Genomic DNA, 25,859 nt, shown 5'->3' on the forward strand with positions numbered 1-25,859 from the left:
CGAATGTCGTTGTGTACCATGTATGCTATGACTCAGGGATCAAAATGCCAAGCAACCGCACCTGTTTTCGTGCCTTCCTTTGGTAAAAATTTTACAAGCTGCCCATAGCGGATGATATCTTTACTGAAGACCTGATGCATAATATTGCGCACTCCTACCAGGGGAAACACATACTGATCGATCATGTATGAGAGCCATGATGGCCATGTGGTTCCATCGACGGCTTTGGTGGTGAGATCTATCGCATTCCTAGAGGGTTTCTCTACTTGCGCCCGGTACGTTTCGAAAACGTTCGTGAGAGACGATGTTGGCGGCGAGCTGCCTTCGCGATCAATCAGTTCTTCGAGACCGTTGATCAGGGAAACAACATGCATTGCTCCGATATTAAACCCCATGCCAGCGAAGGACTCCATACTGGTGACAGAGTCTCCAGCCATGACGATGCGGTCGTGGTACCATAGATCCGAAAAGCCGGTTTCTTGGTCAGTCAAGATTGACCATTGGGACTTTTTCCATATCTCGCCAAAAGTCACGTCTGCGAAGATAGGTTTGTCTCTCCAGGCGTCTACGAACTCCTGCTTCTCCTCCTCTGTATAGTGTTTTCGCTCAATTCTAGCTTTGGGTAGGCGCCTAGCAAGCACAAAGATCACTGTCTCTGCATTGGCACATGATTGGGCACCTAAAGGGCTCGACCTTGCTTCATAAAGAGTGCCTATCTCGCCTCGACCAGGATAAGGAGCATAGCCATACAATGTTTGGATATGTCGAGTGGTGGAGAGACCTTGTGTTTGGAGGCCGTTCTCTTGAGCTAACTTCTGCGCAGTCCTCAATGTATGGCTGTAGGTACCATCGCAGCCTAAAACAATAGAACCATTTTCGACGGAGCCATCATTAAGGAACACACGCACGCCATTGGCGCCTGTCTTAATGTCGGAAATATTTGAGTTCAGTCGTATCGTTTCTCCGTGATTCTGAAGAGAATCACGTAAAAATCCGACTAATGCCTTCCGAGGCAGGTAGAGGCACGGGTAGCCATGGCTGCATATATCAGTCAATGATTATACAAAAAGGGTGAAGATCAAGGGCAACTGACTTATTCATCCAGAGTGATCCAACCTCGGTGCGTCTACATGTTTTTCCACCTATCATACGATCTTCTTTGAACTCCATAGGAGTCGACAGGGCTATCAACTGCTCTAGAAAACCAAGCTGCTCAATAACACGCAACGTACTCCCTTGCAAAAAGATACACGCACCGCCTTCTGCGGCAACCGTTGAACTTTTCTCAAGAATGACATACTTGATTTTGGCCGCAGTAAGGAGGTGAGCAGCTAGGAGTCCAACAGGTCCTCCGCCGTTAATAATGACACGAAAGTCGGTGTGCGACATATTGGTCCTGGTAGAGTGTGATATGATATCAAAAGGCACGGGGAGTTGTACGAGAAGAGTTTGTGAGTGCCGTTCTACACGAACCCGATCGCTCTTTGATGCGACTCGAGCACGTCACGCTAAGTCGCGAGTTATGGTTCGATATATTTATAGATCCTTGGTATCTATACAGCACGCCATTAGATCTTCGAACGACCAACGCATACAAGCTTGCACTAGTTGTATGAAGGATCATAGCTTTCTGTTCCCAAGGTTCTCCTAAGATGGCAAGAAAGGAAGAACTGATGGTTCAACGCTACCCGGCACGTGGCTCCTATCCAAGCGTCATCCTTCCCGCTTATCGTCCGTCTCACGCTAGACATACTTCTGTATGGTAATACGGCCGAATGACAGCCCCAGACATCTGTGCGTTCGATGGAGTGTCACTAAGCGGCCCCCAGTCGCCCTGCCGGGTGGGATGAATCTGGGCGTAACACTCTATGAATAAGGACCGTAGAGTGCCAAGACATTGTAATTGGTCATTGTATAGACTTCCAAGCAACAACCGGAGGACATGGAGTGTGGGGGACCCTGTCTGTTCCGTACATAGGACAGTCGTGCCGTCGAACTGACCCACCTGCAACACATCATAGCTACAGCCAACAGCGAGCAGTGCACGACATTCCATCCGATTAGGTCGACGACTCGACATGCACGGTTGGGGGGACGGGGGAACAATCGTTGGATTTTGGTAGCTGCGTAAGTTATACGATGGCTCAGAAACGTGACTTGGTGGTTGATGTAATGATTGTAATTCAACTCTAGACGACAATACATGTACCCGAACACGAGAGAAGATAATTCATCTGGATATAATGTTGTATACATTCAAGCTTAAAATCATAATCATAGTCAAAATGCCTCTTTGATGCCCCAAACAATATGGTGTTACAATGTTCTCAATTCCAATACTTAACAGGCTCAGCCGGCTGAGCTAGATCAGCTGTCATTGAGATCTCAGTCTGCTTGATGATACCATCGTCCGGACGACACGGTCCGAGCTCCACGTCTTCATGCTCTGAAGGAGATCTCAACTTCCGTTCAGCTTCGTCCATTCGTCGGTATGACAATGCACCATTCCCTGATACAGTGGACGATGAGAATTTCGACCCTTTACCATAAGCATAAGTGCGACTCTTTAGACTTGTAAAGAAAGATGTCTTCATGATCGTTGCCTGGAAGAATCGCGGAAAGGTAGGCAAGCAGGCGCAAATCATCGTTGCGGTCACTTCGGCCACAGCCCAAAGTCCGAATTTGAGTCCAACGCGGGAGATATCAGGCGATATGTTCAGTTGTACAGTGTAGTATATCCTCACTGCAGAGCATCCACAGACACTAGTATAGGTTAGCATTTCTTGTTTGTCTGCTCGATGGTTCCGTGACTTACAAAGCTGCAGTCATGAAAATCAGTGCGATCTGCAGACGTTTTTGCCACGGCATCCGGAGCTTCCAAATGGCATATTGAGGAATGAGGATAATGACGATATCGCTCACAATGTTGAAAATGGCACACGTCAAGTAGATTGCGTTCTGATCAGCGCATTCGCCACGAAGGAAGGGTTCCCAGGCTTTCTCTCGTGGATTGCACTGGAAGATGACAACAAACACATTTACCAAATAGTACAGAAGCACAAAAATACCAAAACTCCATGTGGACCACCACATGAAGTCGGACTTTTTGGTAGGCGCAAATATGGTGCGCAACTGGACACAAATTGAAAGTTTGACCAGCGCGAGCGTAGCGGAGTATGTGCCTGCCGCATATTGGAAATACTGCATTATCTTAACACAAACCTGAATGATTCGATGCCTGTTTCGCATACCTTTCCAATGAGTATCATATTCTTTAGTTGGACATTCCATTGGTGTCGCCCTGCACCATGAAAAGCGAATGCGCAACTGAAAGCGTTCATAAGGATGAAAGTTGACCATCCGAGAAGTAGAATCCCTTCGAGTATCAGTTCTACGACCATACACCTGGTAGCCTAGACACCACTTACAGTCATCCCAGGTCGCTCTTCTTATGATGGCCAGCTTGGTATATATGCGCGCAAATACCAGGAATGTAGCGATCACGATACAGACAATCGTTGTCCCAACAAACACCTCAGTGAGGTCTGGCGGATTAACAAAGTTTGGTACCACGCCTGGAGGAGGCGCCAACGCCGGACCTTCCAGCATGCCTGGAGGCAGAGTTTGTCTGCGAAATATGATATTGGAAGAAAACATTTTTCTCTGGAGGAGGCAAACTGAACTGCTAGCTGTTAGGAGTGAATAGTTGATGGCTATAAGGCTGCTCGTTAGTCCTTCCAGTTACCAGATCTGTCAAAATAGTAACAGCCTTAAGATTTACATTGCATGAGCAGACATGGTTGTGTGCATAGTTGCGTTTCACCACGGGCCTCAATAACAATGATGAGTAGACAAGGTACCGAGGGATAGTCGCTTTCGGCAGCCTGCCAATGCCATTGATTGGATGAAGTCTGCCGGACCTGATGGCATACCATGTGCTCAGCGTATGAAGGTCCAGGATTACTGCAGCAGAAACAACTTGATGCATCCGGGACTTCAGGTTGCAGGTACAAGCACTTGAGCAACAAGCAAGGTTGTTGTCGAGTCGTGGATAGTTAGTCCAATATAGCACGCTTAATGTGGCTTAGCGCCGTGTTGTGCGCGTCTTGCTGCGTCTCCCTGCGTCTAGCGACGGGCTAACCCGAATTGGAAGCCACGCCGGCTCGGCGAGCCCCTCGTAGATAATGTAAAACGGCTTGTCAAACAACCTTCCTCAAACCTTCCAGACGTCTCTCCGACCTTTTCCGTTCACTACCAGTGTTTCATACGGCACTTACTGCACGGCATCACAGTTACACGCTCTGCTGTGGTGAATACTAATGTCCGGGTTCAGTTTCTACCTGTCTTACGCCCTAAATCGACATCAACTACGAATTGATCCCTACCACCATGCATCATTGTCCTTGCACTGACCGCCAGAAGTCCTCAGAGCCGTAGTGGGTCTTAGCTTGCTCGCATATTTGACTTCTCCACAGATGCGAGCATCCTTTCGATAACGTGGACCGTGCCATTGAAAGCGACACTATCCCTGCCACCAGGAATCTCATGACCCCCATCATGAGCAAAGACATGGCGCTTGCTCGCCTTACACATTTGGGCTAGCTGAGGTGCTAACTCTGGCTCTTCATCCCTCGCCCCCCAAATGTGGGCTGTGTAGAGCTGAATATCTGTATCGGCGGTCGCCTGCTGGTCGGGTATGTCCACGAACGGTGGTCGTCCACAGAAGAAGATGGCACATTTGAATGGCGCCGTGCCGTTTTGTCGATTCTGCTTGGCAATCATAAACGCCGATGCAAGAGAGGTACCCTGAGAGAAAGCCATTACACCGTCAAATGGCCCCTCGTCTGCAACGTAACTTCCTAGATCAGTCACGGCCTTGCTAAAGGAGATAGGATCGGATGGCTTGTAGTAGACGAAATGCTCATCGGCCGGGTTGGACAACTTCTCAATGGCTTGTCTCTCAGTCATAATATGGTTTTAATCAACTGTAAGGGCTCTTACCTCGGTGCATAGGTGCTTGCACAACCCCTTGAACGAAATGATAACTATGTCCCGGCCCAAGTTCATGCCGCAAAGCAGCTTCAGAGCGTCAGTCCTTGTTTCCAAAGCCTTGTGATCAGACCTACCAGTCTGGCTTTCGAAGATCTACAATCTTCAACGTCAGCTCCGCTCAAGCCGGAGTTCTGGAGCTCTTACCTTGCTGGATGTACCTGCACCATGCAGGCAAAGAAACCGCATATCGTTCCAGTGGCTTGTCAATTCGGAAAGACTGAATTAGTCAAAGTGCATAATGAGTACTTCAATCCGTACTAATCGCTGCGGCCCCATGTTTATACCCATTCAACCGGCAGGAGCCGGACTATCAACGGACCTATCACGGACTATCAAGGTGTCAATGCCTGACATCACAACTGGCAAGCACTTCTTGGAACGGTTCCATTTTTGTTGACAGGGATCATGACGGAATCAGAATTACCAATTTAACCTTAATCGGTAACAAGGTGCTATCATCTATCGACAAACTAGCCAAGTTGAAGCTCGCCCAAGTGGTTTCATCAGATCTATTCCCAGGAAAGTCTCCTTCAAGTTCCTCTCTGAACTCTTATCCTTATGCGCTTCAGATTCACTTCTCTACTTTGTTAGAATCGGCATATCAATTATTTCACGCAATCGACCCGTGGATTTGGGAGTGTTCAATATTCACTCTCTTGGCCAAGACCAGGTGTCCTTGTCTACTGGTCAGTGGTCAGTGGCGCACTGCGTTCGCATCTTTCAGCTCTCGTCATGTCACCGGGCCGACTATTGGGGCATGATGACCGTGTTGAGGATGAAGCTTTCGATGAGGACGTAGATTTCCTGGAGCCTATCGCCATTATCGGATTCTCTTTGAGGTTTCCTCAAGTAGGATCTTCTGCCGAAAAGTTCTGGGAGCTTTTGAAGACGAGGCAAGATGCCATGACAGCCACTCCCCCAAGTCGATTCAATGTGGATGCTTTCTATCACCCGACGAAAAAAGACGCACTGAATGTAAAGGGTGCAAACTACATTCCCGAAGATGAACCCCTGGATGCCTTCGACAACGGTTTCTTCGGGATATCCCCGGCTGAGAGCCATGCAATCGACCCAGCACAACGGATCCTACTTGAGACCTCTTACCGTGCATTTGAGAATGCAGGTCTACGAATGGAGGATCTTAGGGGCACAAGAACCTCCGTGCACACGGGATGCTTTTCGAGTGACTACTTTACCATGATGATGAGGGATTCTGATTACCTACCCACGTATGGGGCACTTGGGGTCTCGCTCTCTATGCTGGCGAGTAGAATCAGTTGGTTCTATGACCTTCGTGGCCCATCTGTCAACCTAGACTCTGCATGTTCTAGTAGCGCTATGGCCATCGATATGGCTTGCCAAGGACTGAGGACAGGCGAATCAACACTAGCAGTCGTTGCTGGTTCGAGTCTTCTTTTCGATCCCGACTATTCGCATATCCTGGATCACATGCATATGCTCTCCCCCGATGGGAAGTCGTTGTCCTTTGATGAGAAGGCCAATGGATATTCACGTGGAGAAGGTGTGGCTGTGTTACTACTGAAACCTGTATCACAGGCTGTTCGGGATAATGATACAATTAGGGCTATCTTCCGTGCAACTGGATCAAATCAGGATGGTCGAACTCCAGGAATCACACAGCCTAGCAGTACTGCTCAAGCTGAGCTCATCCGTCGAACATATCGCAATGCTGGACTTTCTCTGAAGCACACCAGATATTTCGAGGCACATGGTGAGAGATATTATGCCTCTGATATTGTTGACTTGCTGATTCATGATTCTGTGTAGGAACCGGAACTCCAGTCGGAGATCCAATCGAAGCTAAAGCTATCAAGTCAGTTTTCCAATGGGACAGAGATACTACAGATCCTCTCTATATTGGATCTGCGAAGTCCCACATAGGTCACCTCGAAGGTGCTGCCGGAATAGCTGGGGTGATCAAAGCTATCATGATTCTGGAAAGCGGTGTCATTACACCGATAGCCAATCTCATTAATGTCAACAAAAAGATCGACCAGATTGATTCTTGTCTTGCATTTCCCAAAGCATGTGTTCCGTGGCCCCAAAATACAGAAATCAGGAGAGCGAGTGTTAATTCTTTCGGCTATGGAGGCAGTAACACTCACCTGGTACTTGACGATGCGCAGAGCTATCTTCTCCGAAATGGTCTTTATGCTCATCATAACACATACCCTCTTGTCACGGCATCTGAGATGAATGATTGGAATGAGGTCTCAAATCATTATTCAGACTTGCGCCATGACAAGGGCAATCAACCAATGGTCTTATTATTTTCTGCACATGAATCTTCAGCACTTCAATCCATGATAGTGGACTGGCAAGAGTACAGCAAAAAAAGGAGAGGACCAGATCAGCATCCAGTGTCTATTCGAGACTTGGCATATACTTTGGACACACGACGTAGCCGACTATCATGGTCTGCCGCCATATGTGCCACAAGCCTGGAGGATTTGGTTACGGTCGATCCCAGATCAGTGACACGCATACAGAAAAAGTCTGACACCCCTCGACTCGCCTTCATCTTCACAGGCCAAGGTGCTCAATGGTGTGCGATGGGCCGTGAACTTTTTGAGTATCCAATGTTTGCAAGGTTTATCGATGAGGCTGATAAACATTTGCGAGCCCTTGGAAATGTTTGGTCCGTAAGAGAAGAGCTATGGAGATCACCGGATGAAAGCCGCGTTGACCAGCCCGAGATTGCTCAGCCACTCACTTGCATTTTGCAAATCGGGCTTGTTGACCTCCTCTATGAAGCGAATGTCCGGGCGATGGCAGTAGTCGGCCACTCTATGGGAGAGATAGCGGCGGCATACTGTAGCGGTGCTATATCTAAGGCATCTGCTTTGCGACTTTGCTATTACAGAGGTCTTTACGTATCCAAAGTCCAAGAAAGGAGCACTATGAAAGGAGGAATGCTAGCCGTAGGAATAGGGGAGAGCACACTCGAGCCCTACATGAAACGACTGCGCTGCAAAATTCCAGACTTCAACATCGCCATCTCTTGCTTCAATAGTCCGAAAAACCTGACTTTGTCCGGCCCACTCGACCAACTGAACATGCTTCGCGTAGAACTTCAATCTCATGGAGTATTTGCCAGAGCTGTACGCGTCAGTGCTGCTTATCACTCGCCGCAGTTGGAATGTATCGTAAAGGATTGTTTAGCCCAATTTGAAGGCCTGAAACCGGGAACGAGGTATGACATACCCATGATCTCAACCGTCACTGGATTGAGGGTCTCTCATAATCAGTTACGGGACCCTTCACATTGGACCACGAATATGATTCAACCAGTAGAGTTTACCGCGGCTCTTACCACGCTTTGTCTACAAGGCCCAAAGAGCTTGACGCCGAAGATAGACGGTAGTCATCATCGGGCCGTTGTCGTAGACCATCTGATCGAAATCGGCCCACATGCCGCGCTTAGCCTCCCGGTTCGTGAGATACTGGAGACGCTTCCACGGCAAAAAGATCTTCAGTATAGCTCAGTACTCTATCGCAATCAGTCTGCAAGCAAGTGCCTTCTTCAGCTGGCAGGAAAATTAGCCTGCGAAGGCTTTCCAGTGGATCTAAGATTCCTGAACGAGCTAGGAGAGGACAATCTGGATCAACCTAAGGTTCTCCCTGACGGACCTCAATACAAGTTTGACCACTCCCAGTCATTTTGGCATGAAAGTGAAGTCTCCCGGAACCACAGACTTCGCTCGCACAAACATATTCCGCTCTTAGGGAAGAGGTCACGGGAATGGAACCCTCTCCAACCGCAGTGGAGGTGTAGGCTCAGAGTGGCAGAATTGGCATGGGTATTGGATCATAGGATCAGTTCACAGACTATGCTTCCCGCTTCAGCGATGGTATCAATGGCAATCTCAGCTGTTACACAACTCACAGACGATGTTGAACACAAGTCTGCATTTGTTGTGCGAAATATGCACATCAAATATCCCGTGATATTTTCAAAAGACACAGATGACATAGAGCTGAGACTGTCGATGTATCCGATCGACACACAGCAAAGAAAGAAGCCATGCGCTTGGAGATTTTCAGTGTTTTGTCGACAACAAAACCACTGGACCGAATGTTCTGATGGCTCTGTGAGCGTCGAGTACGACCATGGAAGGCAAGCTGAGGCTGAGATTGGGTGTCACTATAAGCGGCGCCGTATTGCCCATGAGGCCTTATGTGCGCAAGATGTGCTACCCAAGGACCTTTACGAGTCTTGGCAAAGTCAAGGATACCACTATGGGCCTAGCTTCCAAGGAATTACTAGTGCAAAATTCAACGGAGACCGAACTGCCACTGCTATCATTGACATACCTGAGGCACTGGCTATGGACGAGGACTTCGCAGATTATCTCTTACACCCCGCAAGCCTCGACACTGTGATGCATATGGGTCTTGTTGCTCTAACATATGGAGCAACGCGCAATATCCCTAGCCAGGTTCCGGCTTATATTGATAGCTTATGGATCTCTGCGGCTCCTAAGTTACAGACCATAAAGCTTGAGGCTTCAGCTGAAGTATTGTCACAAAATGATCAAAGCAGTGTGACCGATATATTTGCACTGGATCATCTTGACTCGTCGTTGCATGTTGTAGTTAAAGGAATCACTACTAAGACTGTCGCAGGTTTTGACTCCAATATTTTGTCAAAAAGTCTTCAAAAGGGTTGCTTCTACCACGTGGACTCATTCTTGGACATAGAGAAGATGCCGCCTCATCAGCTTCAAAAGTTTCTTCAGCCTCCAGCCGGAGAAGAAGATATGGCAATCGACTTCTGGGAAGCTGTCCGAGAATATGTGGAATACATTTTGAAAGGATTTCGACATCACAAGATCTCCAGCCGATTGAGCAAGCAGCAGCCTCATCTCGCTCGCTACTTAAAATGGGTCAATTGGGTACTTCGAGACACTGATGCTCGATCCAGCCCAAGTAAGATTAGCATTGAAGAATGCAGATCTCGACTGGAGTCACAAGGGCCACTTGGTTTATTATATCTAGAGGCTGGGCAGAAGTTGTCGCACATTCTGAACGGAGGCACGAACCTATTGGATCCACGTTCCAACTTCAAAGAAAATCCAGCAGGAATTTATCACAAGGAGATGTCGTTAAACTCGACTTACATGGAGAGAGCATCAAGATATATCCGCTTTCTGGCCCTGAAGAACCCTGATATCAAAATCCTGGACATAGGCGATGGTACCCGGTCTTTCACTCATCATATCGAACATGCCCTATGGGATGATGCTGTAGGAGTGGACTTATTCTCTGACTACGTCTATGCGGACATATCATTGGTCTCGCTACAGCGAGCTCAAGCCCGATTGGGTCCAAATCATCCGAAAATGATCTTTAAGACGCTAGACATTGAGCAAGATCCTATATATCAGGGATTCGACAAGTCTAGCTTCGACATAATTGTAGCGTCGAACGTGCTTCATGCAACGAGTAGCCTCATCACAACAATGCAACGAGTGCGCAAGCTTTTAAAACCAGGTGGACAATTGATACTTCATGAAATAACACAGCCAACGAGGATCGAGCCAGGTTTCATCCTTGGGCTGACCAATGGTTGGTGGCGCGCAGAGACAGACGGGTGCCGTATGAGTCGGCTACTTTCCGAAGAACAGTGGTCCGATCTGTTCCAATCAAGCGGCTTTGCAGGTCCGCACCTTGTTCTGCACGACTTCGAGAATCCAGTGATCCAGTTCAACAGTATATTCTGTGCGACTACTGTTGCGGATCCAGATATAGATCCAGTTGCTCTGCAAATACCCCATCAACCTTCTGTAACACTTGTTACCTCGGGATCGCACATGGAATTAAAGTTGGGTAAACGGATTCAGGAAGAATACTCTGACTTCGATTATCGCCCTGTCTGTATCTCAACTCTGGAAGAAGTTTCTGAATCGGAAGGAGCGTCGAACGAGCAACTCGTCTTCCTAATAGACATATACGAGCCATTCTTGCGGACTATGACAGCAGTGAAGTTTGACCTACTGAGAAACGTCTTCCGCCGCGCTAAACACGTCATTTGGGTATCATCCGGTGGAGGGACCGCCTCGGATCCAAATTACGGCATGATCGATGGATTTGTTAAGGTGCTAAGGATTGAGATGAACGTTACCGTTTCGACCTTGACACTGGAATGTAGTAAACGAAGCATTGAAGACCAAGCGAGGCACGTGTGCCAAATAGTTCATGCGCACGGGTCCTGCTCTCCAGGGGTTCAAGAAGAATACTGCATCGTTGATGATAATATTCATATTCGACGTATAACCGAAGCTTCACCTATTTCGGGCCAGATGTCAGCTATCGCCAACGGGACAGAATTGAAAACGCAAGACACGATCTCGGCAAGACCTTTTGCCATAAAACGCTCAGCTGATGGACGTATAAGATGTGAATCGATGTCTCCGGGTCATCCCACGCTAAGAGACAATGAAATAGAAATTGAAGTGCAAGCCTTGGGCCTCGAAAAGACAACTCTCAAACATGAAAGGTTTGAGCCAGAAAACGATGTTCCACTTTGCGAAGGATCAGGTGTTGTAACACATGTAGGACATAGTGTACAACTTCAGCGAGGAGATCGTGTGTGTTTTCTGGCGCATGTCCTTCCGTTGTCCAATGTCAGAGTTCGACAGACACAGGCAGTCCGATTTCCAAACGATATGGACTATTCAACGGCGGCTACGCTACCGAAAGACCTACTTGTATCATATGTGCTAACCACCAAGCTTTTACGAATAAACAGTAACAGTACTGTACTGATTCACGGTGGTTCTGCATCTTTCGTACGAGCATTACTGCATATCGTGCAGCCGCTTGGCCCTCAACTGTTCATCACAACAGAGACGGATTGTACTACGGAGGAACTCTGCCAGTATCAGTGCACTGTCTTACCTACGCCGTGCTCATCACAGTATCTCTTCGCGATGAAACCCAAAGGCGCAGATGTTGTCATAGATATTGGCATGGCGACGGGCATCGACGACGCATCAACGTATACTTCCAAATTCGGGCAGTACTTTCGCTTGCGCATGGACCTGGATTGTGATCTGCCGCAAGCTCAAACGTCTAATTTGTCGAAGCACGCTATTGCATTTTCCATGACATACGACTCCATCCTATCGCACTACTATAATGAGGACAACTGCCTGACCTCGGCCGCACAATACATTCGTCAGCAAGGTATGGGTCATCAAAAGGCTCCGGTGTTTGCTTTGCAGGATGCCGAAGACGCGCTTGAAATGCTGAAGCCGGGATATGTCGAAAAGACGATCCTAGAGCTCAAGAATGATGACAAAATCACACTTCATACGCCCATTGCTGATAAGGCGATATTTGATGCCACGGCAACCTATGTAGTAGCCGGGGCTTTCGGTGCTTTAGGTCAAGCAGTAGTGCGATGGATGGCGCGGAACAATGCTAAGTACATGATACTACTATCCCGGTCCGGTGCCCGAACACCTGAAGCAAAGATGATGCTTCAAGACTTCCGAGGGGCAGGAATTGAAGTCGCGGCGCCCATCTGCGATATCTCGCATTACGACACTCTGCGTAGTGTCTTATCCGAGATCTCAGCGACGATGCCAAGAATCAAGGGTTGCATCCAAGCATCTGGCATCCTGAATGTAGGTACACTTTTCCGTTCAGGTATGACACGATACTAACGTAATTTCCAGGATAAAGCCTACGAGAAGATGGACTTCGAAGACTGGAATAGCGTGACCAGGCCTAAAGTTGACGGATCTTGGAATCTGCATGAAATTCTTCCTCAAGGCATGGATTTCTTCATTATGACATCTTCACTATCTGGTGTGCTTGGGCAAGCGACACAGATGAACTACGCTGCCAGCAGTACCTATCAAGATGCACTTGCACGCTATAGAGTGTCTAAAGGAGAGAGGGCAGTCTCAATCGATCTTGGCGCTCTTCTGACCGGAGGACTTCTGGACAGTATCATGCTTGAACGTTTTGTCCGATCAGGCCTCTACATACCAATTCCAGAGCAAGACGTATTGGCATTGCTTGAGATCTACTGTCGGGACGGTACTCTGGCTGATAGCTCATCTAAGTGCCAGGTTATCACTGGCGTCAAGAAACCAGTCGATAGCGTTGCGGAAGGTCATTATTTGTCTGAAGCGCTGCAAACGCCTTTGTGGAGCTTAATGCGTGTCACTCACGGACGCAAAACCTCGACCTCAGGGCTTGCCCGTGAGGATAGCACTCTGAAAGAGCAGGTGAATGAAGCAGCGACTGATATCGAGGCAGCAGCGATCGTAACAAATGCCTTGTCAGAGCGCTTTGCGTCACTCCTTCTACTACAAGTGGATAAAATAAATCCAGACAAACCTTTTCACAGTCTCGGCGCAGACTCACTGGTTGCAATCGAAGTTCGTAACTGGACTCTGAAAAACTTTGAGGTAGATATCCCGGTATTCGATTTGCTGGGGGACAGGACTATCAACATAACTGCAACATATCTAGCACAAACCCAGCGATCCAAGAATTCTGCATCATAACGGAGGCTACTCGCTTGTTATGTCTTTCTTGGCTAAGAATTGGCCATCCTTCAGTGCGGGAACAGAACCTGCGCTCCCTATATTCGTCATCATCGTGACATAGATATATGCTGCAACCAAATGACCGACGCTCGCCACCTTTCCCTTCCCAAGTACGCTCTCCGCAGCTTGGAAGTCTTCATCCGGTAGTGGTGCTCGAGACTTGGCCAACTTCAGAGCTAGTTTGTACACAACAGCCTCTGGTTCCTCTAGGCCGTCCGGACACTTGCCACTCACGGCCTGCTTGATCTGTAGTTCCGAGAACCCTACTTTTCGCGCAATCTGCGAATGAGCATAGAGCACAAACGGGCAGTCGCAAGCTGCAAGCACGGCGAGACAGCCGAGCTCGCGCTCCTTCATGGTGAAGCATTTCTGGAATACAAATGCGTTTGCGAGGTTAAACCAGGAGTCTATCAATTCGGGGGTATAGCTGTGATTGGGAGCTCAGCAATTGTATAGTTTATATTTGAATTAGAGAGATACATACTAGAGAGACGCATACGGGCCCATCAATGAGTCGTTTTCATCTTTCCAGACTAGCCCAGGGATCTTGCTGAACTCGAAATCGAACACTCTAGCCTCCAGGTCTTGCTGTTCTGGAGTGAGAGACTCCGGTGAAGGTTTTGGGAATCGAGACATGATTGTTTGAAATACGTGCGAAGCTTGGATGTGGTTGGAAGAAGGTTTGGGGAAAGCTGTATGGAGTGCGACCGGTGTGGTCTTTATATGATAGTTAGCAGACCTCAAGCCAATCAGAGGATCGATATTGGTCCGTACATCCTTGCAAATCTGGCTAACTTAGGGTCCTGAATCCTAGGCTAGTGTGTGCTTGTTTCAGATAACCCCAGTCGTACATGATATCTCTGGCGTGGCTTCCATATCAAGCATAGGTAGACGCGAAGGCTGCTATAACTGTTGTGTAATCAAGACAGATGAGGTAGTAGGTCATATTAACAAAGGTTAAGAGAGATCCTTTGGTTACAGGCTGTATGATATAGAAGTGTGAGGATTACTCCATCTCATGACCACAAATTGACGCGCCGCTGGGGGTCATTTTGTTTATTTTAGGTCTCGATACTGAGTGAGCTTCACGAAAGACTGAACCATAGAATGGGCTTTCTAGAGTTATACATTCTTATTGTTAGGGGCAAGGCGAGAGTTGGAGAAAGTCTTCAGTGTATAATAGATAATCACATAATTATGTAGAAGTCTTAGGAGAAGCACTTAACAATAGGAAAATCTTAAAAAGGAAAGGATCAAGTCTCATTGAAGCTGTATTTAATGTTAGACTTTTTGAAAGTTTTCGGACATGGAGGGTAATATGAATAGGTAGTGTTTAGAAATTGCTTAATTCAATGGTTGCTTTGTTTGGTCATTACAAGTATAAAATTAAATGAGAGGTTATAAAACTGATATGTACTCCTACATATATTCTATTAGGACTTGAAAAAGATACTTCGGAAACATTCAGGACCTCATAAGCATACCTCAGGTCTCGTCGTACAAATACTTGAGTATTCGGAGGTATACTATATGTGTTTATCACCCAGCCGATCCAGTCTGTATCTTTTGTAAGGATAGTTCGTGTGTTAGATGACAGACAGGTTGAATTAATAATCAGACATGTCTATTCTATTCTTTGAAGTAGGTAACAATTATAGATATTTATAGGAAATTTGAATACAAAAGTCAGGATGTAGACTTAAGTTGAATTCGTAAAAGTAATTAAGAAGACGCTTCAATATCACAGATGAGTCCTCAATACCATTCCTACATACATGATGGGTCCCATCACGTAGCGCGAGGCATATTCTCGAACCGAGTATAGATGCTTCCTAAAGTTACTTCATCAAGCCCCGGTCTTATATCTACGCCGATAACCCCTCTTATTCCAACCGAATTCTTAGTTTCGCGCAGGTAACATCACGCTTAGATGCCAAGCTTCCTTCACCATTCAGATATCTGTGCGGAGTCTTGTTTATGGCCGCTACGTGCGTTCTGCTTACATGGTATGGTATCTTATTGCTTCCAACATCTTCTATGCCAATGTATAGAGCCCTGCCATTCTTGGCTGTCCAATCTACGGCCGTAATTACTAATGTACATCTTCTCTATCTCGGCTTCCGCAGCATTAGTAATGCTTCCAGCCATGCTTGATCGAGTATCTCATAAATAACTGCTCCGACCACTGGTACACGACCCTTGTCACCAACCAAATCATCGTGTAGTCATTTCGAAATATCTTAACAGAGTACCGATCATATAATCTCTCCGTACCTCTCTTATCCTGCTACTTCCAGACCATCAGCAATGTCCCACCTCGAATACTCTGCATACCCGGGCTTCGGCACCCACGCCGCTGCAAACACACACTACAGCCAAACAGTGCGCGTCGGCGACATTATCAAAGTCGCCGGTCAAGGCGGCTGGATCCACTCCTCCAGCCCTCCGGCCTTTCCCCCCAACGCAAGCGTTTCTTCCGAGATTGAGCGCGCGTTCTCGAATGTGCAGACGGCCCTCGTGCATGCTGGATCGGCTGGCTGGGCACAGGTTTATGCTCTGCGAGTCTATGTGACGGAGCTGAGCGATGAGATGAGTGCAGGTATTATCGGGGAGCTGCGCAAGTGGTGCCCTGGGCATAGGCCAGTCATGACGGTTGTGGAGGTCAAGGGGTTGTTTGCGGATATGCGGATCGAGATCGAGGTTGAGGCACACTTGGGAGGTTAAGATGAAGGGAAAACAGGGGGAGGACTTAAGAGGTATATTTATATACAACATATGTATAGCGTGCCTCCTATCGGTGAAATATGTACAATGAATATCCCTTTACCCTTTCCTTCAGTCATGCAATCATGTCATCGTGTCTTGAATGCGCATTATTTTCTTCCCGCATTCGGACTCCCGGGAGCAGGGTTGAAGTCGATGTGTCCCGGGGCATCGGTAGGGGCAGGGTTGGGAGCACAAAGCGTAGCTCCAACGGGTCCGAGATGGCCCCCAATGCAGCCCTCCGCACCGCCTTGGTTGATATAACCCCCGGCCGTGCCCTGCGCAATGTCGCCAATGTTGCCGGCAAGATGGCCCGCAGCGCCCTGTCCTCCAGCACTGCTCTGAAGCACACCCGCGAGCTCACCGTGACCGGGTCCCAGGTTGATGAAGCCCTCGCCTCCGACTTGGTCCTGTAGGAAATTGGGTTAGTTGGCTGCCATTAGGGAATCTGGGAGGAAGAGATGCACGTACGACACCGGCGGAGTTCTTGCCCTCGATGGGGAGGAGCTGGAATTGGAAGGGCTCGCTGGTGTATGAGGCCTGTGGGACGCGGACCTCGTTGGGAGCCTTGACGACGGCGACAGGGGCTGGTGTGATGAGGGGTGAAGCGGTTGCGCCGAGGGCGAAGGCGAAAGCGAGGATGACTTGAACCATGGTGTCTGTCTGATTGAGATTTTGATCGAGGTACAATGGTAGTTCGAGTCCTTGAGTCGAGAGAGGAATGGATGGATTCCAGAGGTTGTTCGAAGGTTTATATGCCTCCAGATACGGTGTGCATCGAGCGTCCCGCATACCCGCATCCAGACCAGAAAGCCATACAGCGTGAACGGGGATCTACAATGTCTGGTCTGTTGTTCCGACTGAATTATCAGCACCAGGCGGGAGATATACCGCGGCTTCTCTATAGCTTGTCACTGGCTTATTCCACTTAGCGTGAGATCATCACATTCGTAGCGAGCTAATACCCTAAGAGCGACCCTCAGAGGTATAATTGCCCTCCATAACACTCAAGCGTCTTGCGGGGTACATCTTCGTAGAGCTATTCGTCGAATCGCTGATATGATAGTGTCTTGTTCGGGTGAAAACTGAATTGGCTGCATATGCGCAATGGAAAATCCCGTGGCGCCTTCAGGGCAACATGGTAAATTCCCGCCATCTAGTCGTGGATTATTCGATCTTTGTTTGTCTGATTCTACTGGTTTTGTGTCGTCCTGACTTCAAGCTCGTATACCTTCATGTGCTATGCGGGTGCTGTGACCATCGTGAAGCTATCGTATGGACACGAACGCCAGTGGTGAGAGGTCAAGACAGTAGAGCGTACTTTCGTATAATATCAAATTCAGTGATGCCGTACCATGCCCCCTCACGACAAGTAAGAACGACTTGATGCAGGACTGAAACATTTCTCGAAGCCACCACTTGGGACCGGACTCATGCTTTAGCGTGTGATTTTACGGGATCTGCCTCGGCTTAAAATGTCATGCCTCCACGTGGAACGCCACATGATGGACTTAGAAAATGTGAGCCTGGTCTGAAAGCTCGAAGCCGTAGTAGGCGTAACAACAATGCTGTGAGCTTGTGAAGATGGAGGCTCATGCTTCCGGACGATCGTCTTCAGGGATGGTTTAGTGGCCGCATGCCAAGATTTCTTATAAACTGGGGTTGATTTGGAAACAAGCTTCGCGGGGTAAATGCATGTGTGTTTATGCGAAGGAGCCGTTGCAGTGCGGGTGGTCAGTATATCGCTGACATGTATCACGGTTGTTAAAGTTGTTAGATGGGTCGGATGGTTCGCCAGATGTGCTACCCCAAAACATCATTGTTGGAACACAGAGATGAGCCGTAGGATTTGACATTTGTGCTAATACTGACCATCTCACCCTGCTCCTCCCACGACGACGCCCCTATTTCCTCTCGGCCCTACAAACCCTCTCCTCTGTCTACCTGTCCTGCCCCTTCCCAGCCAGTTATACTTCAGCTCCTTCGTCAACCGCTCCATCTTACTCTGCGCTTCGTCTCCACTCTGGACGCTGGCTAGTACGCTCACACATTGAAGCATCCTGCCCACTGTTTCTGTGACCTGACTTGAGTCCATCTGCGCCGGTGCTGGTTCACGTGCTCGTGGGCGTGGACTTTGTCGGCCTATACTGGCGAATGAACCTGCTGATGTATTGGACGTGGCACGTGATCGAAGTCCCAGAGAAGACGCGTTGCTGGTTGTGTCGAGTAGTGTAGTGGACTGCGAATTGAAGCTTGAGAAGGTGGGGTCTGTCGATGCTGATGTTCCTGGACGAGGTGGTTCGGCTGAAAGGTTAGGCGTTGGCGGATGACTTGCAATACCGGCGGATAAATTTTCGAGAGATAGGCGGGAGAATATGGACATCAAAGTATCATTGCGCGGAAGGAGCACGCTATCACGGAAAGTAAGAAGCACTATGCGACGGACATCTAGCTTTTCGCCGATAGTTGGTGTGTGAGGGTCGATCGAAGATGAATTGGCATTTGACGGGACGGCAGCCCAGAAGTCGGACGCTTCTCGGGACGTCATGAGAGGTCCACGACCTTTGAATTCGAGATCTAGAGGTAAAAAGACAGCCTGGAGAAAGGGCAGGATGGTCGTAAAGACTATGACCCACATCTCGACCAGGTTTGTTACCAACCGATCATCTGGTACATGTCTCAAGGTCTGATCCAGGGACAGAAACCCAGTCTGCAAAAGCTCCCTAAGGTCCTCGATAAGCGCTACTGGGTTTCGTTTCTGTATACACCGCCTAATATGGACTGATACAAGTCCATTGAAGTCCTCGATCGGTGGCCTCGGATCTTCACCTTCAAATATGTGTAACAATCGGGCTTTGAGTAAAGGCCAAGCATCGTCTGGCGTGAGACCAGCTATACCAAAGACTGTGCCTAGAGCAGCCAGATCTCCAGCATACGTGAGTGTACTTGGACCCGGCGATGGTCCGGCTGACGTAGAATTACCAAGACTTGACGGTCCTACCCATTCGATACGATCTGTCTGGAAAGACTGTCCACGTTCACGAAGCATTGGATCCGCTGGATCGACACCGTAGGGTGCCAGAGCTGCCGCTTTCTCTTCTTTTTTCTTCTGACGTAATGCTCGACCGCCATGCCGTAAGTCAAGCCCGGTTGCAAATGAGCTGGTATGACTTGGAGACGCTGGATTCGGAGCAAATGAGTACAGAGGTTGCGGCATGGCAGGATCTGTGGGCTTGGAGTTACTCTTGACAGATGATAACGGCAGATCATGATATTCATCCTTCTCTTTCAACTTGTTCTTTTGGCGCGAGAGAAAATGATGTTTATGCTTTTCCTTTTCCTTCTCTGGTGCATATGACTGCACTTTATCCAGTGGTACTAGCGTTGATGTCGAGGCATTCGCAGATGAGTAGATAGATGTTGCGCTAGACATGGATGGATCAGTAAGACTTGTTGTCGAGTTGTTCATCAGCATCCGATTCATAGCCGCATTCGCTTTGCCGGGAGAGGGTAGAGGCGGGTGTTTCCTGTCAACATCCTTGTCTCTCGATATACCAATGTTCTTTGGTTTAGAGAACAGCTTCATCTTCGACTTCTCCTTCTTCATTTCACGCTCCTGGGGTATAGGCGGCGGGGTAGGTTCATGTGTTGCTGACAGTCCCGGGGATGGAATTGGACTCCTGGGGTACGCCGCATTGGCTGCACTTGTTGCCGCCATACGACTTCCACCAGCAAGTCCATGTTGATATTGCGAGCTTGGATTGTTTGATCGATTTGAGAAGTCAACGACTGGTACAGGAGGGGGAGGCGACATGTGTCCTTTGTTTGGCGCGTTCCGATCCGCAGGCCCAGGTATTGTCTCCGATCTCTTTCTATTGTGGTGTGCGGTTTGTGGGTGCATCGCAGCCTGTGCCGCAATCTGCGATGCGGTGAGGTTTGTCATGGCGGACGTGCTCGGCGTGCCAGACGAAAGTGTGGGTTCGAAGTATCCCTGTGAACGTTGTCGTCGGTGTGTGAAGTGTGAACCGAACGTTACAGGCGAGCCTACCACGGGAGAGACAGTACGAGAGGAATCGTTCACAGCGCGAATGAGTGGAGGCCGTGGTAAGCTGTCGGTGGACGTGTTGATAGGTGGTATATTGACTTGTCTCCCATGCAGTGTATATGGAGAACGACGCGAAGCGAGCGCGGTGGCATTTGAGGAGTCTGAGGAGGAGTCAAAAGAATCACTGTTACTGCGACGGTATGCAGGTGCTGGAGAAGAGGGAGCCATAACAAGACGAGTGATTGTTGGCGGAGCTAAAGCTTGCTGGGATACGTGACACGGCCGCAGGGAGGGGGGATTCGGTCCACGGTCAAAGACTTGCGGCTTCCATACACGCCGGACAATGGCCGTGACAAAATGCCCAGTGGTAACACAATTCTATCCGGCAGAAGTGAATACAAAGAGACAACGATAATTAGTAGAACTGTAGGTGTATAATCTGGAGAATGAGGGGATACCTAGATCCGTCCATGATGTTGGAGAGTCCACTAATTACGGCTAGTTAGTAGTTCTCGGGGTTGTAGGGTGGGGACTTAGCGTCCCCCGCAACCTCGAATTGATCTTTTTCACCTTCATCCAACATCATACCATCTCTCTCCCTCAGCCCCCATTGCTTTAGCCATGCCAGATCTCGAAGCGAAGTACGTTCATGTTGCCGAAGCTTCGTCATCGTCCTCGCCGAAGATATTCTGTCGTCATCTCCCCCAAGTCTCGGAAACGTCCCCTACCGAAGAACGCGTAGCGTACCTCTCTGCTCTCCGTAGCAACACCATCAAGCTTCAGGACGAGATTAATACCTTTCTGACGAACAAAATGGAACACGATAAAGCTGTGGCTGATGGCAAAGGAAACATCGATGATTCTAAGGAGGAAGAGAACTACGGTGAAGAGGTCGTTGAGGATGATTGATGAAACTTCAGTGGATGTCTGGTGCATCATAAACGACGACAGAGGATACCTCAAGCATATTATTATCAAGTCAGGTGGAAGTATGATATGTTCATAGTGCAACGTCGCAAAGAGGGGCGTATAGACTGCAAAGGTGGCCCGGTACCAGCGCCGTGGGACATAACTTCGACCGGCCGCAAAGCTCACAAATACTGGACAAGAGAATCTACGGAATCTCCCAGTAGTAATCATGAGCTCTCCAACGCACAGAGCCGCAGAATGTCTAACTTTACGCTATATGAGGCCGCCCCGCATCTATCTGAAGAGACGATAGAATGACTGTACACAAGTCTGTAGGGGTTTTCAGATCCTGGTACTCCTTATTGTCTTTTTCCCTTCGATACACCACCCAATACACCTTTGGACAAGGCCCTCATTATCCCTAAACTCGCACTCCACACAGGCGCGCTTGCAAGGCGAAGAGACCCTCTCAGCGATCTACTACGAGCCTCATATCTGATTTCGTCCACGGCTCCTTGTTTAATTGCTGATCAAGACAAATTCACATCGTGAAGGGACTCATGAAAGTGTTGACTTCTGTGGATGGACGCAGGCTGAACAATAGTGTCGCGGTGGATCGCAATGCAGCTACAAGGACATAATAGACGTTGAGATCTATATACAAGGCGAGAAATGCAATCGAAGGACGAATACGAGCATCAGAAAATCTTAAGTCCACTTACTTCCTTTTACAACAGCTGCAGTCAAGCCTTTGCAGTATCCAAAAGCGTCGTTGAGGGCTAAGTTGCCTTCACGATTGATTATCAATGTAATTACGCGTCAAGCCATCTCTCGAATGACTGCTTCCTCGGCCTCGTCAATACCATTCTGTGTTGTTTTGACCAGAAGGCCTTCGCGACTGAGAAGACCCACGTCGGCTCTGATGTCTCCGTTCTCCGCGTTCTCCAGACAACCTTTTTCGAGTATCTCAATAAAGGTTTGGAACGATCCACCGGCGCGGATCTCATCTTTGTATGCCGCAACACACCTTTCGCACAGATAAAGACCACACCCACGTCGCATTCCAGAATCACCTCTTAGTTCGTTACCAAGATGATCAGCGTCTTTATCCGCTTCACATGCCGAAGTTGCCGCATATACATAACAGAAAGTGCAGAAATATTCGTTGTCCAGGGGCACACCGTCGAAGAGCCGGTTGATGGCATCGTCATTCCCAGCTACTGTCTTCAGGTGTTCTGACCCTTTGAGGGGTCCAATGATATGTTGATCACATTCCACGATGAATTCGCGCTGCAAAGTGCAATTTGCACACATTCTCGTTGGTTCGATGCCATTGGCAGTGTAACCGCCCTCCAGTTCTGAGTAGCCCAGGCCTGAGTCCCATTTGAGTACGTCGACGGTCTTTACTTGTCCTAGCCCTCCCAACCCATAAGTCAGATCTTGACAAAAGTTACAGTGCGGATGCTTTAGAGTGAGCATTTCTACGGTGGAAACATCTATCCAGGGGTCTCCGACCAGCATGAAAGCCATAGGATGAGCAAATTGCGTCCTTATTTGCGTCATTGTCCCGCTGTTTCCGTGAACGTCCATCATCCAGCACCCAGTGTCGGCGCCAGAGACCTCTGCAATCGGATAGGTTACAGTGCGAGAATCTTGAGGCTCGTCAACGAGTGTCGGACCGGAAAGGCCTCTGTACACTTGCACCGTGGAAGGGCTTGACTCCCCAATTTCTACGGTGGAGTGAGCGTGTTCATCCTCACCTTCCAGATCTTCATTCTCTTCCTGATTTTCGCCGATTTCTTGTTCTGCATCGGTGTCTTGGTCCATGACGTCTTCACTTTCGTCCTTCTTACCTCCTTTAATGCTTAGTTTCTTTGTTTTCAGCTTTCGCAAATTGAGAAAATCGCAAGTCGTGCCATCTTTGACGCACGTCTTGCAAGGTGGTAGATCGTCCTTGGTTTTGAGAGAACATCTTCTTTTCGCCAAGCGACAACGGGTGCACTGAATATACGTACGGTCTGCTGCAGCTGCAAGGATCATGTTCTGTAGCGACAGCGGATTATCGACGGAAATCCTCTGCCTTCCATGGCCTGGCAGAGGTCCCGCGACGCATAAACTCGACGAAGTCACGCACTCATCACAAGGTCCCGGCTGATCTGGATTGTCTGCTAAGGAGCAGTCGTAGTCGGCTCTTTTGCAACTTTGGCAACGTTGTCTGTATTCAGGGGCGACGAGAAGTTGGCAGTCTCGCTGGTCACTTCTGGGATCATCTTCAGAGCCTGTATCCTCTGAGCTGTGTTCTGCGGGCGGACAAAGTGCGCAAGGATATGCGTTCGGGTCTTTCAGCAAAGGACAGGCCAGGTCAAGTCTGCGACAAGTGACGCAACCTCGAGCCGCCGGGTGGTTACGAAGGTCCTCTTGATGTCGGTCAGGATCCGTCAGTGGGTCGGTGATGACTTCATCTACATTACTTGATGATCTGTAATCTCTTGCTCGTCTTCGGCGGTGGCGCTGCTTCACCACTTGAGTCATACCCGTGCCAGAGCTTTCACCGATAGACTCGTCAACGAAAATATTCCAGGCCTCGTCATCTGGCCAATTATCCACCCAGCCCGCCAATAGCTGTTGCATTTCATATGATTCATACCTGAAGATAACTTCGAGGTGGAGTCCCTCTTGTCTGGCCTTCAGCTTTGAAGTTGGTGCTTTGGGTCTCTGTGGAGCGTCCAGTGATTCTTCAGCATCTTCGTCTTCAGGGTCTGCGTTGACCACGAAGCCAGTGCGTGGCAGACTGATGGCCCGGCGCTTGCCATCTCTTTTCTTTGAGTGCTTGCGCCGGTTTTCTGCTCTAGGGTCGTAGTCACCACTGTTGTCATAGTCAAAAGCAGTTCTCATTGTCCGAAGAATTTTTGGGTCACGTTCCCGATAGTCATAGGCTTTTACATAGGGCGCAGGTGCCGCAGGTGGTTCAGGCGATACTGGTGTGTCGTAGCGAGTCTTTCGAAAATTCTCATTCTCTTCGTAGTAGCGCTCCCTGAACGCCATATCTTCGGCTCCATCGTCCATCGGCTCATCCTCACTCTCCATTTCTTCATCTGACAAGATCTCATCCTCTGCTCCTCTTTCTTGGTCCTCTTGGCCTTCTTCAATCAGTTCACTATCTGTAATCTCTTGGTCTTGTTTGTCTTCTTCCTCGTATTCATCCTGGAGTTCCTCAGATCTTGCTGGGCTTGAGGTGATGTCGCATCCTTCGCTTGAGTGGCCTTGTGGGCTTTGTTGAGGAACTTTGCTCGTCAGCTGCATTGGCTCAGAAATTATAGAGGATTGAATGCCTAGATCTACCAAGCCGGAGTTTTGAAGGCGCATGGAAGTCATGTTAGAACCGAGGCTGCTTGTATGTCGTGAAGTACAGTGTTGAATGCTTGGTTGGTTAGACTCCTCAAGCTGCATTGGCGTCGGGAGTGATTGTTTACGTTTCTGGTTATGAGAATCGGACCTCACTTCTGTCACACCGCTGCTGTCTTGTGAGGTGGGCTGGCATAGCCCATTCCATTGAAGTGAAGGGTCGTCATTGATCCTTGATTTGATCGACTGTTGTGACTAATATAAGAGATCAGCCTCCAAAGTTAATGCTTGGTCATCTCAGAGTGTAAACGCGTCGCACTATTTCTCAGTGTCTCCCCATTCTTGAGATCTCCAATATCAGATTGGAGAAGCCCGAGTACTTTTCGATCATCACCCTAACTCCTAGCCCTATGCAGTCCCAGATACGTGGTATAACTTACAAATTCAAATTCAGAATCTGATGAGCGCCCCGGTGGAAAACTCCAAGTGGGACTGGGATTCATTGTATATCACTCGCGTGAAGCGTGTAGAGTTGAGTGAAATATATCAGTATTGGTCAAACCAGAACGTGAAAGTGAAGTCTTCTGGCTGATTTGGCGATGGGAAGCGTCAAAGCAGAAAAGAAAAAGGCAGAGCTAGGAACCAGAGAGGTGTTGGAATGAAGTGCATCTGTATAAAGCTCAGACCGGATAACCAACTTTGTGACGGACTTGCCTTGGAAGAGGAGTGAAGTGCGATAACTTTGTAAAGGAAAGGGTGCCCAGACTCACAGAAGTACAATTATTAACGCCATTGAAGGTGTTGAGGACTCTCTATCCAGCATAGCATAAGACGTTTAATCTACGCACGACAAGATCTTGTATCGACATCAATCTGCAGATGCTATTGCTACTCTACAAGGTATTATCTTGTTACTTCAGGTTCTCGGATTTGAGGTGAATTATCTTCCTTAAGCCATCTGTTTTGTACTATTTGTACCCGATGAGGAGTTAGCCATTAGAAATTGGTAAATGCTAGACTGAGATACAGATATTCTAGGTAATCATCCATACTCCATAGTAGTGAAATGATTATTTCACTCAAGCTGGAAGGTTTGACAAAAGTCTTTTCGAGTATACCACATATCAAGATTGACCCTGAAACTTGTGCCTGACTCGGAG

General features: G+C 48.4%; 10 protein-coding genes across 10 annotated transcripts; 3 read left to right on the top strand and 7 right to left on the bottom strand.

Annotated features, from left to right (window-relative positions):
- Window positions 1–1,622, bottom strand: EJ05DRAFT_515305 (FAD/NAD(P)-binding domain-containing protein). Its single transcript, XM_033748590.1, has 2 exons — window positions 1,094–1,622; window positions 1–1,038 (listed from the first exon to the last, which is right to left on the bottom strand). Exons 1-2 carry the CDS (start codon window positions 1,387–1,389, stop codon window positions 33–35), a joined length of 1,302 nt encoding a protein of 433 aa, XP_033595292.1. The 5' UTR covers window positions 1,390–1,622; the 3' UTR covers window positions 1–32.
- Window positions 1,623–2,215: 593 nt separating this feature from the next.
- On the bottom strand, window positions 2,216–3,995 carry EJ05DRAFT_515306 (uncharacterized protein). Its single transcript, XM_033748591.1, has 4 exons — window positions 3,429–3,995; window positions 3,252–3,376; window positions 2,816–3,201; window positions 2,216–2,763 (listed from the first exon to the last, which is right to left on the bottom strand). Exons 1-4 carry the CDS (start codon window positions 3,655–3,657, stop codon window positions 2,328–2,330), a joined length of 1,176 nt encoding a protein of 391 aa, XP_033595293.1. The 5' UTR covers window positions 3,658–3,995; the 3' UTR covers window positions 2,216–2,327.
- Window positions 3,996–4,308: 313 nt separating this feature from the next.
- Window positions 4,309–5,284, bottom strand: EJ05DRAFT_480865 (uncharacterized protein). Its single transcript, XM_033744952.1, has 4 exons — window positions 5,197–5,284; window positions 5,127–5,145; window positions 5,002–5,079; window positions 4,309–4,952 (listed from the first exon to the last, which is right to left on the bottom strand). Exons 1-4 carry the CDS (start codon window positions 5,236–5,238, stop codon window positions 4,444–4,446), a joined length of 648 nt encoding a protein of 215 aa, XP_033595294.1. The 5' UTR covers window positions 5,239–5,284; the 3' UTR covers window positions 4,309–4,443.
- A 333-nt stretch (window positions 5,285–5,617) lies between these two features.
- On the top strand, window positions 5,618–13,759 carry EJ05DRAFT_234979 (uncharacterized protein). Its single transcript, XM_033739999.1, has 3 exons — window positions 5,618–6,784; window positions 6,841–12,704; window positions 12,756–13,759. The coding sequence occupies exons 1-3, from the start codon at window positions 5,785–5,787 to the stop codon at window positions 13,593–13,595; spliced, it is 7,704 nt and encodes a 2,567-aa protein (XP_033595295.1). The 5' UTR covers window positions 5,618–5,784; the 3' UTR covers window positions 13,596–13,759.
- On the bottom strand, window positions 13,482–14,328 carry EJ05DRAFT_480867 (uncharacterized protein). Its single transcript, XM_033744953.1, has 2 exons — window positions 14,122–14,328; window positions 13,482–14,064 (listed from the first exon to the last, which is right to left on the bottom strand). Exons 1-2 carry the CDS (start codon window positions 14,271–14,273, stop codon window positions 13,602–13,604), a joined length of 615 nt encoding a protein of 204 aa, XP_033595296.1. The 5' UTR covers window positions 14,274–14,328; the 3' UTR covers window positions 13,482–13,601.
- A 1,319-nt stretch (window positions 14,329–15,647) lies between these two features.
- Window positions 15,648–16,465, top strand: EJ05DRAFT_480868 (YjgF-like protein). Its single transcript, XM_033744954.1, has one exon. The coding sequence runs from the start codon at window positions 15,945–15,947 to the stop codon at window positions 16,359–16,361; it is 417 nt and encodes a 138-aa protein (XP_033595297.1). The 5' UTR covers window positions 15,648–15,944; the 3' UTR covers window positions 16,362–16,465.
- On the bottom strand, window positions 16,414–17,369 carry EJ05DRAFT_235015 (uncharacterized protein). Its single transcript, XM_033740001.1, has 2 exons — window positions 16,872–17,369; window positions 16,414–16,810 (listed from the first exon to the last, which is right to left on the bottom strand). Exons 1-2 carry the CDS (start codon window positions 17,198–17,200, stop codon window positions 16,477–16,479), a joined length of 663 nt encoding a protein of 220 aa, XP_033595298.1. The 5' UTR covers window positions 17,201–17,369; the 3' UTR covers window positions 16,414–16,476.
- Window positions 17,370–18,006: 637 nt separating this feature from the next.
- EJ05DRAFT_235013 (HbrB-like protein) lies at window positions 18,007–20,918 on the bottom strand. The gene is made up of 2 exons (XM_033740000.1): window positions 18,255–20,918; window positions 18,007–18,203 (listed from the first exon to the last, which is right to left on the bottom strand). Exon 1 carries the CDS (start codon window positions 20,671–20,673, stop codon window positions 18,277–18,279), a length of 2,397 nt encoding a protein of 798 aa, XP_033595299.1. The 5' UTR covers window positions 20,674–20,918; the 3' UTR covers window positions 18,007–18,203; window positions 18,255–18,276.
- Window positions 20,919–21,023: 105 nt separating this feature from the next.
- Window positions 21,024–21,672, top strand: EJ05DRAFT_515313 (uncharacterized protein; the record flags this gene model as incomplete). The annotated part of the gene is made up of 2 exons (XM_033748592.1): window positions 21,024–21,328; window positions 21,452–21,672. Exons 1-2 carry the CDS (start codon window positions 21,067–21,069, stop codon window positions 21,670–21,672), a joined length of 483 nt encoding a protein of 160 aa, XP_033595300.1. The 5' UTR covers window positions 21,024–21,066.
- A 501-nt stretch (window positions 21,673–22,173) lies between these two features.
- Window positions 22,174–24,729, bottom strand: EJ05DRAFT_505588 (uncharacterized protein; the record flags this gene model as incomplete). The annotated part of the gene is made up of 1 exon (XM_033747717.1): window positions 22,174–24,729. One exon carries the CDS (start codon window positions 24,727–24,729, stop codon window positions 22,174–22,176), a length of 2,556 nt encoding a protein of 851 aa, XP_033595301.1.
- Between the last annotated feature and the right edge of the window lie 1,130 nt (window positions 24,730–25,859).

This window comes from Pseudovirgaria hyperparasitica (assembly GCF_010093815.1).
Source record: "Pseudovirgaria hyperparasitica strain CBS 121739 unplaced genomic scaffold EJ05scaffold_27, whole genome shotgun sequence".
NCBI lineage: Eukaryota > Fungi > Ascomycota > Dothideomycetes > Acrospermales > Acrospermaceae > Pseudovirgaria > Pseudovirgaria hyperparasitica.